This window comes from Schistocerca serialis, chromosome 12 (genome assembly GCF_023864345.2).
Source record: "Schistocerca serialis cubense isolate TAMUIC-IGC-003099 chromosome 12, iqSchSeri2.2, whole genome shotgun sequence".
Taxonomy (NCBI): Eukaryota; Metazoa; Arthropoda; class Insecta; order Orthoptera; family Acrididae; genus Schistocerca; species Schistocerca serialis.
In genome coordinates, this window is record NC_064649.1 from 121,521,862 (window position 1) to 121,539,817 (window position 17,956).

Genomic DNA, 17,956 nt, shown 5'->3' on the forward strand with positions numbered 1-17,956 from the left:
TTTCATTATTTAATGTTTGTAAAATTTGGTGAATGAACAAGTAAATGGCATTCTCAGCAGAGCAACTCTTCTGAAAACTAAACTGCGATTTGCTGAGGATATTATTGTTGTTGCCCTTGTGAGATACTATCCTAGAATACATTACCTCCCCAAAAATTTTGGAAAATGATGTCAGAGGTGAAAAGTATCCATAGTTATTGACAGCTCATTTCGTGAAAAACACAGTTTTATATTTCTGGACATTTAAAGCACAAAGTACCAATTATTGCACCATTTTGAAATCTTATGAAGATTCAACAACATTTCACTACAGACATCTGCATCACGTACAATACTTTCTAGATTACTATTGTCTACATCATTAATAAACAATGAAAATAGAAACGGTCTCAATACACTTCCCTGTGGCACAAAAGAAGTTACTCCTACTTCTGTCGACGACCCTCCATTCACGATATTGCGCTATAACCTAATCCCCAATCTGGACACAAATTTCATTTTATACTCTGTAAGTCATACTTTTTATAATAAGCATACACACAGTATCATGTCAAATGATACTCCTAGCAGCTTCTGCAAAATTACAAAAGCACAGAAAGTGTCTACTGACAGTACTGAGGGTTCTGCCTCCTGAATGAAAAGTACAAGCCACTCATTCTGTCTGCTTGTAATTTTACAACAGCTCCTATTACTCACCTTCAAATTAATAAGAATGTCCTGTAGGTTGCAGAAATATGTCACTACTATTCAACATTAACTTAATACATGTGTTCAAAATTTATTGCTGTGTAAATGGATACAATCCTGAAATGGAGTCAGCAGACTGAAAATGTATCAAGAAGCATTTCAAACGTAGTAATAATTCACATTGTATCATCCTACTGACAATAGCAGTACCTTACTTTACATACTTCCATTCCATGTTGTCTTGTGGAAATATCTTCTGGAATCATTCAGCAGACAAGCTTCATTTTTCAAAACAGGACATTAAGAATACTGGGTGGTTGGTCGATTTGGGGTAGGGGACCAAACAGCGAGGTCATCGTTCTATCGAATTAGGGAAGGATGGGGAAGGAAGTTGGTTGTGCCTTTTCCGAAGGAATCATATCGGTATTTGCCTGAACTGATTTAAGGAAATGACGGAAAACCTAAATCAGGATCGCCAGGCGTGGGTCTGAACTGTCGTCCTCCTGAATGCGAGCCCAGTGTGCTAACTACTGTGCCAACTCGTTCGGTTGTGTAAAGCACACAAGTAGGCATCTCGGAAGAATCTTCTCTAAAGACTCTCGAGTTCTAAAATCCTCTCGTCAGTCCTTTATACTTTTGTAATATTTGCAATTACTAAATAAAAATTGGTTTCAGATGAACTGTGACTTACACAGTTGTCAGATAAAAAAATAACAGACTTTCTCAATGGTTCAGTGTGATTTTGCATTCTGGTATATTGGATTTAAAAGAAAACTGCCTATGGGTGTAAAGCAATAAAGTGAAAATCTTCTTTGTTGGATACTCCATAGCTATATTGTCCAGTCACATTAATGTGACGAAGCCTGAATAATCACCATTTGCAGCACAAGCCACAGTGAAATGTGCAGGAAGAGAGTCAACAAGGTACTGGAAGGTACTGACAGAAATGTGGAGTCAGGCAAACTCCAGTGCTGTGGCCAGCTTAGCTAGGTTTCCCAGTTGGAGATCCACGGCACGAACAGCCCGATCGAGACGGTCCCACAGATTATTGACTGGATTTAAATATGGGGTGTTTGGTGATCAGGAGAGTGTGGTAAACTCGTGCTGGTGCTCTGCAAACCACGCATGTACACTGCAACCTCTGAGACAGCATGCATTATCCTGCTGGTAAATGCCATTGAGCCAGGCAAAAACAAACAGCATGCAGGAGTGGAGAAGATCACCAAGGGTGGACGCATGCTTGTGTTCACCCAGTTTGCATTCAAAGATGATGAGATCACCCAGGGAATGCAATCTGGCCTGCACCTTTCTGATGATACAGGGTGGCGCACGAAATGTGTTACCAATGGTTTCTTTCACAATTTACGACGCACATAAGATATCCCGCTGGGATCTCTACAGCAGTACCAGCTGAGCTTGGAAAAACAAATGAGTTACAAAATGACGTGTAATTCACGATACTGCTGCTATGAGACTAGTAAGCAGCAATGGCTGACAATGTAAAACTGACGAAACAGCAACGATCGGTAATTGTGTTACTTTTTCATGAAACGAAAAGCCTTGTTGTGACTCAGAGGCGTTTTCGACAACAGTTTAACACACGATGGGTCCCTTGAAGAAGACCATCCACAGGTTGTATGATAAATTTGTACAGGAAGGAACAGTATTGAAAGTGAAGCGACCTCGGCCTAAGCCCGTTTGTTCGCTGGAGAATATTGAAGCGCTACGAGTTGCTGTACAGAGAAGTCCCGGGAAATCGTGTAGAAAGGCAGCAGTGCAACTGGGAATATCCAGACGCTCCATTCAACACATTCTTAAAAGCGACCTCCATATGTACCCATACAAGATGACCTGTGCACAGAAGCTCACTGAAGAACACAAGCAGCAGAGTTTGCTCAGTGGGCGGAGAATAGGGAAGAAACTGTGAACAACGTTTGGATTTCAGACGAGGCGCATTTTCATTTAGACAGTGTGGTTAACAAACAAAATGTACGCTTTTGGGCCACTGAAAACACACAAAGGCTTCAGGAATGACAACATTATGCTCCGAGGATTACAGCGTGGGCAGAAATTTCCAGTCATTGACTTATTGGACCCTTTTTCTTTGAAGAAACTGTGAACAGCGAGCGTTATTTGAGCATGCTTCGCAATAGCTTCATTCCGCAGCTTCTTGCTACTGCCTTGCCATTCAATACACAGTGGTTCATGCAAGATGGAGCAAGGCCACATACTGCAAACACTGTATTGGAGTTTTTACACAAGCATTTCGACATGCAGATCATTTCACTCGGGTTTCCAGGTCACTTCAAAGACAGACAAAATTGGCCCGCCAATAGTCTAGACCTCAATCCGTGTGACTTTCTTCTTTGGGGGGTACCCAAAGGAAAAAATTTTCCCGAAACGTCCACGTGATTTAATGGAGCTCAGAAGACAAGCTTGCAGTGAAATTACGTAAGACATGTGCCGTAGGGTAATCATTAACTTCAGTGTTCGTTTGAAGGAAGTTAGTAAACGAAATGGTGGACATATTGAGCATGTGCTGAGTTAGACCAAATCTCGATGGACGGCTCTTCATTGTAGTATATGTTCCTTTCAGATTGTATTGACAATAAAGTTTATATTCAAAAACAAAATGGTAACACATTTCGTGCGCCACCCTGTAGTTGCTGGGTGACGGCTTACACACATTTCACACTGTACACGCCAACAGCCGTCTGTCTAATGGAGCATAAAAAGTGATTCATCTGAAAAGGCCACCTGTTGCCACTCATTGGAAATCCAGCAGCAGTACTGGCACGCACATTCCAGCCTCTGTTGCCAATACACAGCAGTCCGTTGTACAAACCGGGCACTTGCTGTCGAGGTTCATATGCAGCAATATTTGTTGAACAATCACTGAGGAGACTCTGATGGTAGGCCCCCTGGTTCCTCTGGACAGTGACTTGCTCATCAGTTGCACGTCTATTTGCCCATACACATCTCCACATTCACTGTTCACCTCTGTCATCTATGGCACATGGCGCACCTCAGTTGTCTCGGTATTGGTTTTGGGTAGTGCCATTTTGCCTCGTATGGTATATTCTAACCACGGCAACACGTGAACCGTTTACAAATATAGCCACTTCAGAAGTGCTTCCATCCTTGGCACGAAAGTCAGCGATCCCGCCCTTGTGGATGTCAGATAAATCACTCCAGCATGCTTTGTACAACCTCCACCGTTGGTGCTGCCGCCTGTCACCTGTGAGTGGTGCCTATTGATGTCGAACGTGGGTGGTGGTCGGATAAATGTGGCTGGACCGTGTAATATGTGTTTGATAAAGGACATCTTACTGTACACCGTGAACTGCACTTCAAAATTATTTATTTGGCAAGGTGATATTTTCACATACAGACCATCATCAGTGGCATGTACTATGCATATATTCATCGAATGACATACACACATTGTAATTCTGATGGTAACGGAGATAAAATACAGGTAGCAAATGGATACGTACAGCTTGTACAGAAACCAGACAGCAGCTGTAAGAGTCTAGGGCAATGAAAGGGAAGCGTTAGTTAAGAAGGGAGTTAAACGTGGTTTTAACCGAGGCCTGATGTTATTCAATATCTACACTGAACATGCAGAAAAGAAATCAAGGAACCATTCGAAAAGGGAATTAAAGTTTAGGGATAAGAAATCAAATAAAAAATAATAAAAAGTCCGGTATGCTGATGTTACAATTCTACTGGATTTGGGAAGGAACTTTGAACAGTGGCTGAACAGACTGAATAGTGCCTTCAAGGAAGGATATAAGATGAACATCAAGAAAAGTAAAACAATGATAATGGAATGTAGCTGGATTAAATCAAGGGAATTTTGCTAATTAGGCAGTAAAATTACTCATGAAGGCAATGTTACAGAGGATATCTGATGAAGTATGGTAATACGAAGAAAAGTATTTCTGAAGAAGAGGAATTGGTTGACATCAAATATTTCTGAAAGTATTTGTCTGTAGTTTAGCCTCATGCAGAAGTGAAACATGGACAGTAAACAGTTCAGACAAGATGAGGATAGAAGCCTTTGAAATGTGTTACTACAGGAAAAATGCTGAAAATAACTATGAGGTGTATCGAACTGAATTAGGGAAAATAATAACTTATGGCATAACTTAACAAAAAGAAGAGATCAGTTGATAGGATACATCATGATGCAACAAGAAATCATCAATTCAGCAATGCAGAGAAGTCTCGAAGGTAAAAACTGTAGTGGCGGACCAAGGGTTGACAACAGTAAATGGATTCAAATGGATGTACATGTTCAAATTTTAAATGTTGCTGGTGCAGAGCATCAGGGAGCATAGTGCATTTGACTACAGAGGATACCATCAATGCTCACATATACTGTTTATTGGCTAACAGGTTTTGACATATAGAGGACTGTATGAGGAGAGTTGAGGAGGTGCACTCCTTAACTACGCACTGATGTGGCCATTGGCTAAGAAAAAATATGGGCTATTGAGGGCGTCATAAATGTTGGAATGAATAAACAAAATACGTGAGCATTGACTTCTAAAATCTGTAATAAACTGGATTTAGACTGAACTAGCTGAGACAGATGAAGAGGCTTTTTTAAATTGAGGCTTCAACATTAATTTCCGTTGTTTCATTTTTGTTTCAGATATTTCCATATTGTATTCTTTGGTAACACTGTTTAATTTATGTAATGCCTTGGGTAGTTTATCCTATGGGGCTACCTTTGACAAACTAACAACCTGCAAATAATTGTGATGTTTTTGTCACAGACTGCGAAGAGTTTGCCACACCACAATAAATTCAGCTAATGACAGGTAGCACCCTTGTCCGACTAATTCAAATCTTTATTCATGTACTTATAATATGTACACTCACATTATAGATTTCTTCACAACAGACAATGGAAAAGCCCTCTATGTGCTGCAATTGTGGGGCTGTTATTTTTTGGATGGTCGTCACATGCAGAATATTTCAACTTTGATGTCGCGTTTCAGTTGGTCAATTGTGTTAGAGCTGTTCTTATAGATGTTAACCTTTGAAAGGTTAAAGTCAGGGGGAGATAAATCTGGGGATATAGGTGGCCACACGTCATATAAAACAATATGTCTCCCAAAGAAGTCACGCAACATTATCATTGTGCTGTTGCATCATCTTGCTGCAGCCAACAGGGTTGCTTCTCAGCGTCTAACAATGTTACGAACTGCACTAAGATGTTTGCATAACATTCAGCTGTTATCATTTCTGAGAAAAAAAATTGACTCGACAATTCTTTTGCACATAATATGACACCAATCTCCAATCTTCACTGAATGTAATAGGGTCTTGTGGAAAACATGAGGATTTTCTGAACTTCAATATCTGTTGTTCTGGCTGGTTACATAGCCACTTAGACTGCACTATGCCTCATCAGAGTAGAACACACAATCCACCACCTAAACACTGCCGCAAATAAATCGCAGTTTTGGAAGTTTTGACTTTTGAATGACTTTGTAATTCACACGTGTTTATTTGTTGTTCTCATTTCTGTGACAAGTCTATGAGACATTTCATCTGCTCTTACTATTCATCACATTTACCTGAGAGAGTAATATATTCTTACCATATGACTTGTATTCTATAACCAGTGTATGGTATGACAACTGCCAAGACTACAGAAGAAGAAGAGATGTGTCTGTAACTGGATGGAAAATTCATAACATTGTGAAAAAAAAGAGGCATAAGGAAAATACACTGTGGTCCTCACAATTTGCTTCACGACGAACATCTTGAGCTCGGATCACTGTTTCTATTTTTCACAGTTCCACACACATTCTTCTTGATTTCATCCTTAATCTGTGTTCAGATTTTGACATGCTATCCACTGTGCTGTTTCGCCCCTAATTCTGGGGGTGGGAAGGGGCTCAGAGTGGAGGGGGGAGGAGGGTGGAGCTTCCCTTGTGATAAGTATTGTTAACCTTTTAATTAGCAACATGGCTCTCGAGTAACAGTGGTTTTGAACAGCCATCTTAAAACACTGTGAGTCCAATAACCCATTTTGAGTGACAGTGTTGCTTTCAGCCACCTATGGCTAAATATACTTGGCAGCATCTAACTCTCGTGTTCCAATATTTTATCGTCAGGCGACACATACATGCCGTGTTGCACACGAGTCACAAGCTGGCACACCCCACGTGTTGTAATGATGCATTTATCCTGGCTTTCTCAGTTCACTTTTACAAAACATACACTGATACATTTGCATTAAAATAAATTAATATTTACATACTGGAGATATTTAATTGCTAAAGCGTAACAATCTGTTTTCAAAATAAATAAAAATAAGATGCTGTAACTTACCAAACAAGAAAGCCTGGTATGTTGATAGACACAACAAAAAACACACAAATTTCAAGCTTTCGCAACCCGAGGTTGCTTCGTCAGGAAAGAGGGAAGGAGAGGGAAAGACGAAAGGATGTGGGTTTTAAGGGAGAGGGTAAGGAGTCATTCCAATCCCGGGAGCGGAAAGACTTACCTTAGGGGGGAAAAAGGGACAGGTATACACTCGCGCGCACACACACACACACATATCCATCCGCACATATACAGACACAGGCAGATGTATGTAAATGCAAAAAGGTTGGGCAGAGATGTCAGTCGAGGCAGAAGTACAGAGGCAAAGATGTTATTGAATGACAGGTGAAGTACGAGGGGCGGCAACTTGAAATTAGCGGAGGTTGAGGCCTGGTGGGTAACGGGAAAAGAGAATATATTGAAGGGCAAGTTCCCATCTCCGGAGTTCTGATAGGTTGGTGTCAGTGGGAAGTATCCAGATAACCTGGACAGTGTAACACTGTGCCAAGATGTGCTGGCCCTGCACCAAGACATGTTTAGCCACAGGGTGAGCATCATTACCAACAAAAGCTGTCTGCCTGTGTCCGTTCATGCGAATGGATAGTTTGTTGCTGGTCATTCCGACATAAAAGGCTTCACAGTGTAGGCAGGTCAGTTGGTAAATCACGTGGGTGCTTTCACACGTGGCTCTGCCTTTGACTCTTCAATATATTCTCTCTTCCTGTTACCCACCAGGCCTCAACCTCCGCTAATTTCAAGTTGCCGCCCTTCATACCTCACCTGTCATTCAATAACATCTTTGCCTCTGTACTTCCGCCTCGACTGACATCTCTGCCCAACCTCTTTGCATTTACATACGTCTGTATATGTGCGGATGGACGTGTGTGTGTGTGTGTGTGTGTGTGTGTGTGTGTGTGTGTGTGTGTGTGTGTGTGTGTGTGTGTGCGCGCGCGCGCGCACGCACGAGTCCTTTTTTTCTCACTACAGTAAGTCATTCCGCTCCCGGGATTGGAATGACTCCTTACCCTCTCCCTTAAAACCCACATCCTTTTCTCTTTCCCTGTCCTTCCCTCTTTCCTGATAAAGCAACCTTGGGTTGCGAAAGCTTGAAACTTGTGCGTGTGTTTGTGTGTTTTTTGTTGTATTTCTCAACATACCAATGCTTTCTCATTTGGTAAGTTACAGCATCTTTGTTTTTATGTATATTTTTCCCACGTGGAATGTTTCCCTCTATTATATTCATATAAATAAAAATAAGTTTTTATAACTATGGTCCAGTCATATTAACGTGACCACCACTTATTTTTTATGTCAATGTGCATAACGACTCACATACAGTGTGTCGGGAGAGAGTGCAGAACGTGGACAACGGTGCAGTTGTTGTCATAATGTGGAAGCACAGCAATTTATCTGTCATCCAAAAGAGCATGATCATAGGCTTTCAGGGCAAGGGTGGAAGCATTTTTGTATGCGTGCTGCCGTATTTAAAGTATACAGTGTATGGCAAAAAAACACTACACCATTGTATGGGCAACTGTTGTGCAACACAGGACATAGGTGGCGGGGGTCAACAACAGCTGCAGAGACACATATGGGTGAACAGACATGCAACTGTTGAGTAACTGATTGCCCAGACGGACTGAGGTGTACCAACACTGTGTCCTCAACAACCAGTGAGCAAATGTTGTTGTGTACGGGTTTCTGTAGCAGGCACCCGGTTCATGGACCCATGCTGACTGCTGTTCATTGGTGACAGAAGCTGGAATTTGTAACCAGTACCACAGTTGGACATCTGAGTGGCGACAATCGGCCTTCTCAGATAAATCACGTTTTATTCTCCACTGTACAGATGGCCGGTGGCAGGTACAGCATGAAACGTCTGAAAGCAAACATCATGCATGCGTTATGGTATAGGGAATGTTTTTGTGGCATTGCTTAGGTGATCTGGTCATTCTTCATGGCTCAATGGATCAACATGTATGCATCTATCGTTGGGGACCATCCGTGTCCATCCATACATGCAGTTTGTTTTTTCTCGGCACAATGGCACTACCAGCAAGACAATACAATGTGTCACATGGCTTGCAGTGTACATGCATAGTACAAAGTGCACAAGGATGAGTTTATCATACTCCCCTGGACACAAAACTCCCAGATTAAAACCCAATCAAGAATATGTGGGACCATCCAATCAGGCTGTTTGTGCCATGGATCCTCAACTGCTGGACACGGCACTGGAGTTGGCGTGACTCCACATCCTTGTTAGTACCTTCCAGAACCTCACTGACTCTCTTTGTGCATTTGTAGCAGTGGGTCCGTGCTGCAAAAGATGGTTATTCAGGCTTTTGACATGTGGTCACTTTAATGAGACTAGACAGTGTAAATACTTTACCACATTCAGAAATCAGCATTACTCAGGAGTAGGGAATAACTATAAAATAATTTATTTCTCAAAATTTTTAATGTGCAAAAAAATAGTGGAATAGAAGGCCTTATTTGGAACATAAATCACAAAAGTGCAAGCAAATCATCTACCACACTTATTCTACGTCCATTTTGATGTCTTGCATTTGAAATACTAACCCTGAAAGAAAATGATACGAAAAGAATCGAAGTGGCTGATGTGAAGTTAAGTTTTTTAACATGATAGGGGAAGACAAAAAGAGATAGGTATGGAAAGAAACTGTGAAGAACATCAACAAAATTAATAAATGACAGGATTTAGTAGTACTAAAGAATCACTACTGTGGACATGCAAGACATATGCATGCTGATCATTTTTCTGGAAGAGAGAAAAAGAAGAAGGATGTGCAGTAAGTCAAGCAAAATCCTAACAGAGATTTGGAGAGCTGACGGCAAAAGGCATAATAAGCCGAGAACACAACTAGAACACCATATAAAAACAAGAAAAGTACAATGATAAAAGCTTGTGGAAGTGTTTTCTCTACTGACCTAATATACCGTGTGATCAAAAATTCAGTATAAATTTGAAAACTGAATAAATCACGGAATAATCTAGATAGAGAGGTACAAATTGACACACATTTGGTTTTATTAGAACCAAAAAAATACAAACGTTCAAAAAATGTCCGACAGATGGCGCTTCATCTGATCAGAATAGCAATAATTAGCATAACAAAGTAAGACAAAGCAAAGATGATGTTCTTTACAGGAAATGCTCAATATGTCCACCATCATTCCTCAACAATAGCTGTAGTCGAGGAATAATGTTGTGAACAGCACTGTAAAGCATGTCCGGAGTTATGGTGAGGCATTGGCGTCGGATGTTGTCTTTCAGCATCCCTAGAGATGTCGGTCGATCACGATACACTTGCGACTTCAGGTAACGCCAAAGCCAATAGTCGCACGGACTGAGGTCTGGGGACCTGGGAGGCCAAGCATGACGAAAGTGACGGCTGAGCACACGATCATCACCAAACGACGCACGCAAGAGATCTTTCACACGTCTAACAATACCCTTTTTTTTTTTTTGTTCTAATAAAACCCCATGTCATTCCAAGCATGTGTGTCAATTTTTACCTCTCTATCTACATTATTCTGTGGTTTATTAAGTTTTCAAATTTATACTGACTTTTTTGTCACCCGGTATATTAATGAAATGAGTTCGGGTAGTTGAACATACATCTGATGAACCAAAACATTACAATCACTGCTCACCTTGAGACTGAATGCCCCCTGCGACTGTATCAAAAATCTACATATGGAGCAGAGAGGAATAGGGGTCTAGTGATGAAACAGATCACAAATGGAAAATTCATAAACATAAGCGACTTTGATGAAAGGCAGATTGTTGTGGCCCAACACCTGGAAGTGAGCAACTCAGACAGCAGAGCTGGTCACCTGTTCCATGCTATGGCCTGACCATTTATAGAAAGTGGTCGAAGGACTGTGAGACCACAAGTAGGCGACAAGGTGTTGGACATTCACAGCGTATCACAGAATATGGAGGTCGGAGGCTCATCCACTCGGTAAAGCAGTATAGGTGGCAATCTGTGTCAGATCTGCCAACAGAGTACAGAACTGATGCAGTCAGAAATGTTTCTGAGCATACCATTCAGAATATGTTGCTAAACATGGGGCTCTGTAATAGACAAGCCCTGCGTGTTCCCATGCTGGCCCAACAATATCATCAGTATTACAATTGCAGTCAGCACAAGACCATTAAGACTGGATCTTGGATATGTGTTGCCTGATTGGATGAACCATATTTCTGGTTCCACAAAGTCGACTGTCATGTCTGGATATGCAATCATCCAGCCAAATGGCTGCTCTCAAAATACGTTTCACACCACAGGTGCACACCAGTGGGTGCAATGTTATACGAGGGTTATTCCAAAAGTAAGGTCCGATCGGTCGCGAAATGGAAACGACTATGAAAATCCGATAAAGCTTTGCACAGATGTGTTGGGTAGTGTCTCTAGTATAACCCCAGTTAGCATCACGTCGCTCTTCTCATTTCTGAGCTCGCAGTGAGTGCGTAAAGATGTCTAGAAAATAGTGTCTGCCGCCAAGTACGAGGGCCTGGTGAGAAATTTCGCCTGAAGCTATGCAGCTAACATTACATAACTGTCATGCTGTTTCTTCTTCAAGACAATTCTCAGCCGCATTCTGCAGGGGCAATGAAGATGCTCCTGCATCGTTTTCAAATGGAAATGTGAGATTACCCACAATACAGTCCGCAATTGTCTCCCCCTGAGTTTCATCTCTGGTCACATGAACCGCTGTCTTTGAAGACAACATTTTGACACAGACAACGAGGTGTAGGCCAGCGTGGAGAATTGGCGGAAAGCACTGGCGACTGCCTTCTATGATGAGGCTATTGAAAACTTGGTACAACGCTATGACAAAAGTCTAAGTCAGAACGGCGACTACGTAGAGAAGTAGCTGAAAGGTGTAGCTAATTGTTACAAGTAAAACATTTCTGATGTTCACTGTGGTTTCAATTTGGCAATCAATCGGACCTTACTTTTGGAATAACCCTCGTACTATGGGGTAGATTCACCTGGGTTCTGTGGCTCCTGTGGTAGTAATTGAAGGCACCATGACAGATGTGGACTATATGATAATTACAAGGGTGGCTTGATAAGTCTGCTAAAAAAGCAAGAAAAATATTTGTTTCATAAACAACTCACTATTCTTCTCAACATACGAGGGTTGTTTTTTAAGTAAGGGCCGTTTTTATTTTTTAAAAAAGATACAAATACTTTTGTAAAAAAACTTTTATTTTCTGATTCTACACACTTTTACCTATTTTTCTACATAGTTGCCTTGTGTATTTAAGCACTTGTCATACCGTACAACTAAGTTTTTAATTCCCTCTTCAAAGAATTCAGCCACCTGCTCTGACAGCCAAGAGTTCACGGCCGCTTTCACTTCATCGTCGTCATTGAAGCGCTGCTCGCCAAGATGGTGTTTCAGGTACCGGAAAAGGTGAAAATCGCTAGGAGCAAGGTCGGGGCTGTATGGTGCATAGTCCAAAACTTCCCAGCCAAAAGAATCAATCAAATCCCAAGTCTTTTGAGAGGTGTGAGGCTTAGCGTTATCGTGCAGGAGCAAAACTCCTTTTGTCAGTATGCCACACCTTTTGTTTTGAATTGCTCTGCAGAGCTTCTTTAGAGTTGCACAGTAGGCATCTGAGTTGATTGTCGTTCCTCGTGGCATAAAGTCCACTAGCACAACACCGCGCCGGTCCCAGAACACAGTTGCCATAAACTTGCACTTTGACAGCGTCTGTTTGGCTTTGACCTTGACGGGTGAGGTTGTGTGTTGCCATTCCATCGATTGTCGCTTGCTTTCGGGAGTGATATGGTATACCCATGTTTCATCTCCAGTGACAATTTGAATCAACATCCCCGTAACGAATCAAAAAGTCCAATGAAGTGGCAAATCTCTTCCCTTTGTGGTCCTCTGTGAGGAGTCTGGGTACCCACCGAGAACACAGTTTCTTAAAGTTTAGGTTTTCAGACACAATTTTGTACAAAACTGATCTTGAAACTTGTGTAAATTCCAAAGAAAGAGTGGAAATTGTGAATCTTCTGTCCTCACGAATCTTTGTTTCGACTGCAGCCACCAAATTATCAGTGATCACAGAGGGCCGGCCTGACCGTTCTTTGTCATGGACGTTTTGACGGCTATTTTTAAACTCTCTAACCCATTGACGCACTTTACCTTCACTCATTGCATTCAAGCCATAAACTTCTGTTAACTGACGATGAATTTCTGCAGCTGATAGGCTTCTCACAGTCAAAAAATGTATCACTGACCGTACCTCACACGCGGCAGGTGATTCAATAATCGTAAACATTATAAAGTAGCATAGCGATGCGTACACGTCAGCTACAGAGCTGCAACTTGCATCAGTGTGAACGGGAAGGATGCCGGCAAGTGGCACGGTGGCTTGTTGCGGCGTCCACGCGAACTACGGGACTATACGCGCGAACGGTCCTTACTTAAAAAACAACCCTCGTAGTCTCCTTTGAGGGATATACACTTGGTCGAGTAATCCTCTAGCTTTTTTCTCTCCCACTGGAAAAATGGGTTCTGTCAAACTCGGCAAAATACACCTGATTGCAATTATCAGTTCCTCATTTCATGACAATTTCTTCCCAGCTAGCCAAAGTTTTAAGTTAGAGAATAGGAAGAAGTCACTTGGGGGTAAGTCTGGTCAACGGGTGGATCAACAACCAAGCCAAAGACTAACTCATCCATTTTTACCACTGTTATTGCTGATGTTTGGGTGGTGCATCATTCTGGTGAAAGAGAACTTTTTTCCATGCCAACCTAGGTCTCTTTTTAGCCAATTCAAGTTTCAAATGATCCAGCAATGAAGCACAGCAGGACCAAGTTGTGATTCTGCCTTTTTCGAAGCCATCTATGAGAGTTATCCGAGAGAATTCCAAAAAACCTTACCAGCTGATAAAATGGCCTTTGCCTTCTTCTGTGTGCTTTCACCAGCCTTTGTCCATTTTTTTGGCTGCCATTTAGACTATGGTGTGTAATGATGGATCCAGGTTTCATCACCAGTCACAAATTGGTGCAAAAAATATTGCAGATTGTGATTAAACATTACCACACACTATGTTGAAATGTTGTGCCAGATGCACTTTTGGTTGACTGTGAGCAACCTCACACACAGCTCCCTTATAGAAAATTCTCAGTTGAGATGCCTGCAGTCTCAGCAATCTCACAAATTTTTATTTTGCAGTCTTGCGTTTACCATATCATGGATATTGTCATTGGTTTCCTTTGCGGTCACCTCAATTGGACGGCCAAGGCATACTTTGTCTTCGGTGTTCATCTGACCACCCTTTGATTCATCAATACAAAAGTAAATAGTCTTCAATGATGGTACAGAGTCCGTACGAACTTCATCCAATTGTTGATTTGTAAGGCAGTCCAACCCTTCAAATTAAAATGTTTAATAACAGCATGAAACACTGCTTCTTCCATTTTCAATTGCAACAGACACACTGACCAATTCAGACAGCTGTCGGCAATGATCTGTATGAAATCTTCAGACTAATCAGGCTTACTAACCTTGAAGGCTCAATGAAAATTTCCATTCTTTCACAGCAATTCACCAAATTATCAAACCACCATTGCGGACCATGTATACTCCTACAAGTTTCGTGTCTTCCCCGATAGTGATGACCTTATCCAGCAGGAAAACTGTCTGTGTTATAAGACCATAATTGTGCTACAGTGGTATGAACAGCAGAATACCATATTAGCTTGATGTTTTGGCCACCAAAATGCCTGATCTGAACCCAATGGAACACAAACCACTAGCCCATAATTTACAAGCACAGACACTATAGTGCCTCACACCTCTAGAAACCTACCAAACGTTATGTAAAACTTTCTCAGACTTCCTGCTGTGTAAATTCAGTGTAAAACCTCGAGCTTTCAATGACTTCCTCCATCATCATCATCAGGGACAACAGACTGTCGAAACTGCTATTGTGGTGGCCTTAAACAGCCCCAAGATTGCTTATGATTGGTCGGTAATTGCGTCGTGCTATTGCAGATGCTGTCAACATCTGCATGGGTGGCACCATAGTGTAAACATTACGATGAATATCTCTGGCTCTTCTCTGCATTGAGAGCTCACTTCCATGCATCCCTAAGATTACATCCGCCATCATGGTTGAAGGTTTTTATCACACATTCTTAATTCTAAAACCTTACTAATTATAGAGTCCAAGGACGTCGGAGCCTGAGACAAAACTTTTGTTTCATCAAACAGTATTTTATGTTTGTTTGTGAGGCTGTGCTCAGTAACTGCAGATTTCTCCAGTTCTCGAGTTTTGAAATGTTGTTGATGTTCTGCACAGTGGTTGAGAACAGTGCGGGTGGACTGACCAATGTAATTGCTTCGGCACTCACATGGGCTGTTGCAAATCCTAGGAATCCTGAGTCCAAGACCGTCCTTAACAGAGCATAGCATCTGCTTTATCTTCTTAGGAGGTCAGAAAATAGATCTGAACCTTGTTTTCCCAGGACTCCACCTATTTCACTGGATTTAGTGCCACAGCAGGGAAGAAATGCAATTGGTGGCTCATCATGTGCATGTTCAACACTTTCACATTTCGTTTTCTTGCAAAACGCTGACTTCATATCACGTGATACATAGCCTTTCTTTCAGAACTCATACCTCGGATGATTATGTACCAGTGTATTTATTGCTGCTCTCCTCTGGACTGGATGGCAAAACTCTGGACACTACAATATATAAATTAGTGTGTGTCGGCTTGCAGTACACTGAGTGGCTGAGACATCCATCCGACTTTTGTTGTACCAGAACATCTAAAAACAGCAGCCTTCCCTCTTTCTCTGTCTCGACGGTGAACTGGATGTTTGGGTTCATGCTCTTCATATGTTTCAGGAAGTGCTAAAGAGGTTCTACGCCTTGTGGCCAGACCATAAATGTATCGACAGCATAACAATAAAAGGAAGATGGATGAAGTGGAGCCGAATTTAATGCACATTCCTCAAAATGTTCCATAAAAAAGTTGGCCACTGCTGGAGACAATGGGGAATCCACAGCCATTCTGTTTGTCATTTCATAAAATTTACCGCCATACAAGAAGTAGGTAAGGTGATCATCAAACACGACAAAACAACTTTATTGTTTCAGAGGAAACTGAATCCATACGCAAGAAAAATCACTGCTGTATTGCATTCCAAAGCTATTAAGCAAGTGGTCATAATGTTTTGGCTCCTCTGAGTATGCACTTACGTACCCATGTAAGTATGAATTTACTCTCCTTCTGACACTGACTGCAGCAGTGTTCTATACTTACCCTATCAGTTCTGGAGTGGCAACTCGGCACATTTCATTTCTGCAACACTTCCTATGACAAACAACAGGTAGAAGTATCAGTAACCTGGTCACAGAGACATAATTTACAAAGGACACATTACAAATCATACTCTCAACTGTAATCTTATGTCCTGCTACTTTTCTAGGTGATTATGTTGAAAATTTGTTGAACAGCTACTACGAGGTGGTTAAGTCAAGAAGAAACCTGCACAACATTTTTCTAATTTACTTGTAACAACATTACAAAATTTATGACATCATTTTTGAACGTATGACACCCTGCTTCTCAGGAAAAAAGTTTTTCAATTGAGCAGCTTCATCTCTTCACTGACGGTAAATCAATAGCATGTTAAACCATACTTCAGTGGGCCAAATATAAGGGGGTACTCAAGAAAACCGGAATAATTTTTTAAAAGCTACAAATTTTCAAATTGTTTACAAAACAATCTTATTCCCTTCAAAACACTCTCAACATCACAACTAATACATTTATCCTACCAGTGGTTCCACTGTTTGAAACATTTTTTTTGCGGTCATCTTTAGAAATATCTCTTAGCTCATTTTTTTTCTTGGCTTATTCATTGTTGCCAAATCGCTGTCCTTTTTTGCCCCTTTTCATGTGTAGAAACAAGAAAAAGTCGCAAGGAGCCAGGTCAGGCGAGTAACGTGCATGAGGTAGCGGGGACCATGCCATTTTTAGCCAAAACCTGTCTGACAGAGATGGCTGTGTGTGCAGGTGCGTTGTTGTGGTGGAACAGCCAGTCTCCTGTCTGTCACAAACCAGGTCTTTGTTGATGAACACTGTTGCGCAATCTTCTTAAAACTTTCAAATAAAAGGTTTGACTGACCGTCTAACCTGGGAGAACAAATCCTGAATGAACTACACCCTTGCCATCAGAAAACAAATCAGCATTGTTTTGATGTTTTATTTGACAACATTTTTCTGGATAACATTTCCCATTGGCTTTACTGTTACTTTGTTTCTGTGGCATAACAACAACACTATGACCCATCACCTGTAATGATCTTCGACAGAAAACATGGATCAGTTTCAAGCTGTTGTTACAAAGCATAACATGTTCCAAATCGATGATCCTTTTGAATGTCAGTAAGAACCCGAGGAACAAACTTGGCAGGGACCCTTTTCATTCCCAAACCTTCCATTAAAATTCGCTGAACCAAGCTCCAAGATAACCAACTAATCTCTGAAGCTGATCAACTGTCTGTTGGCGGCATGTGAGCATAGCAAGCTCCCCAATTTTTTCAATTTTTCCATCGATTCAGGCAGTTGACGGACATCCAGAACAAGGTCTGTCATCAATCAACAGGTCGCCATTTTTAAATCGAGCAAACCACTCGTGTAGGGTGAAAAGTATTTAAATCAACAAACTCTGGGAGGTTATAGAGGACATCAAAACAAATATTTTTCCCTAATGTCATTTCTTCCTATGAGAAGTATTTAAACTGGTAGAGAAAGATTTCTCTGGCAGCAAATTAATTAAACCAACACTTTTTTTTTTTTTTTTTTTTTACCAAGAGACGACACATTAACACAACCCAATTTCAGTAACAGTAGATTTT

At 41.3% G+C, this 17,956-nt stretch overlaps 1 protein-coding gene across 1 annotated transcript in view; it reads right to left on the reverse strand.

The window, feature by feature from the left end:
* The window catches only part of LOC126428177 (ubiquitin carboxyl-terminal hydrolase 29-like), a 415,671-nt gene that overhangs the window by 142,155 nt on the left and 255,560 nt on the right, over positions 1-17,956 (reverse strand). The window contains exon 5 of the mRNA XM_050090091.1: positions 16,356-16,406. Within this exon, the coding sequence (XP_049946048.1) occupies positions 16,356-16,406 (51 nt within the window). The remainder of the gene's footprint in view (positions 1-16,355; positions 16,407-17,956) is intronic.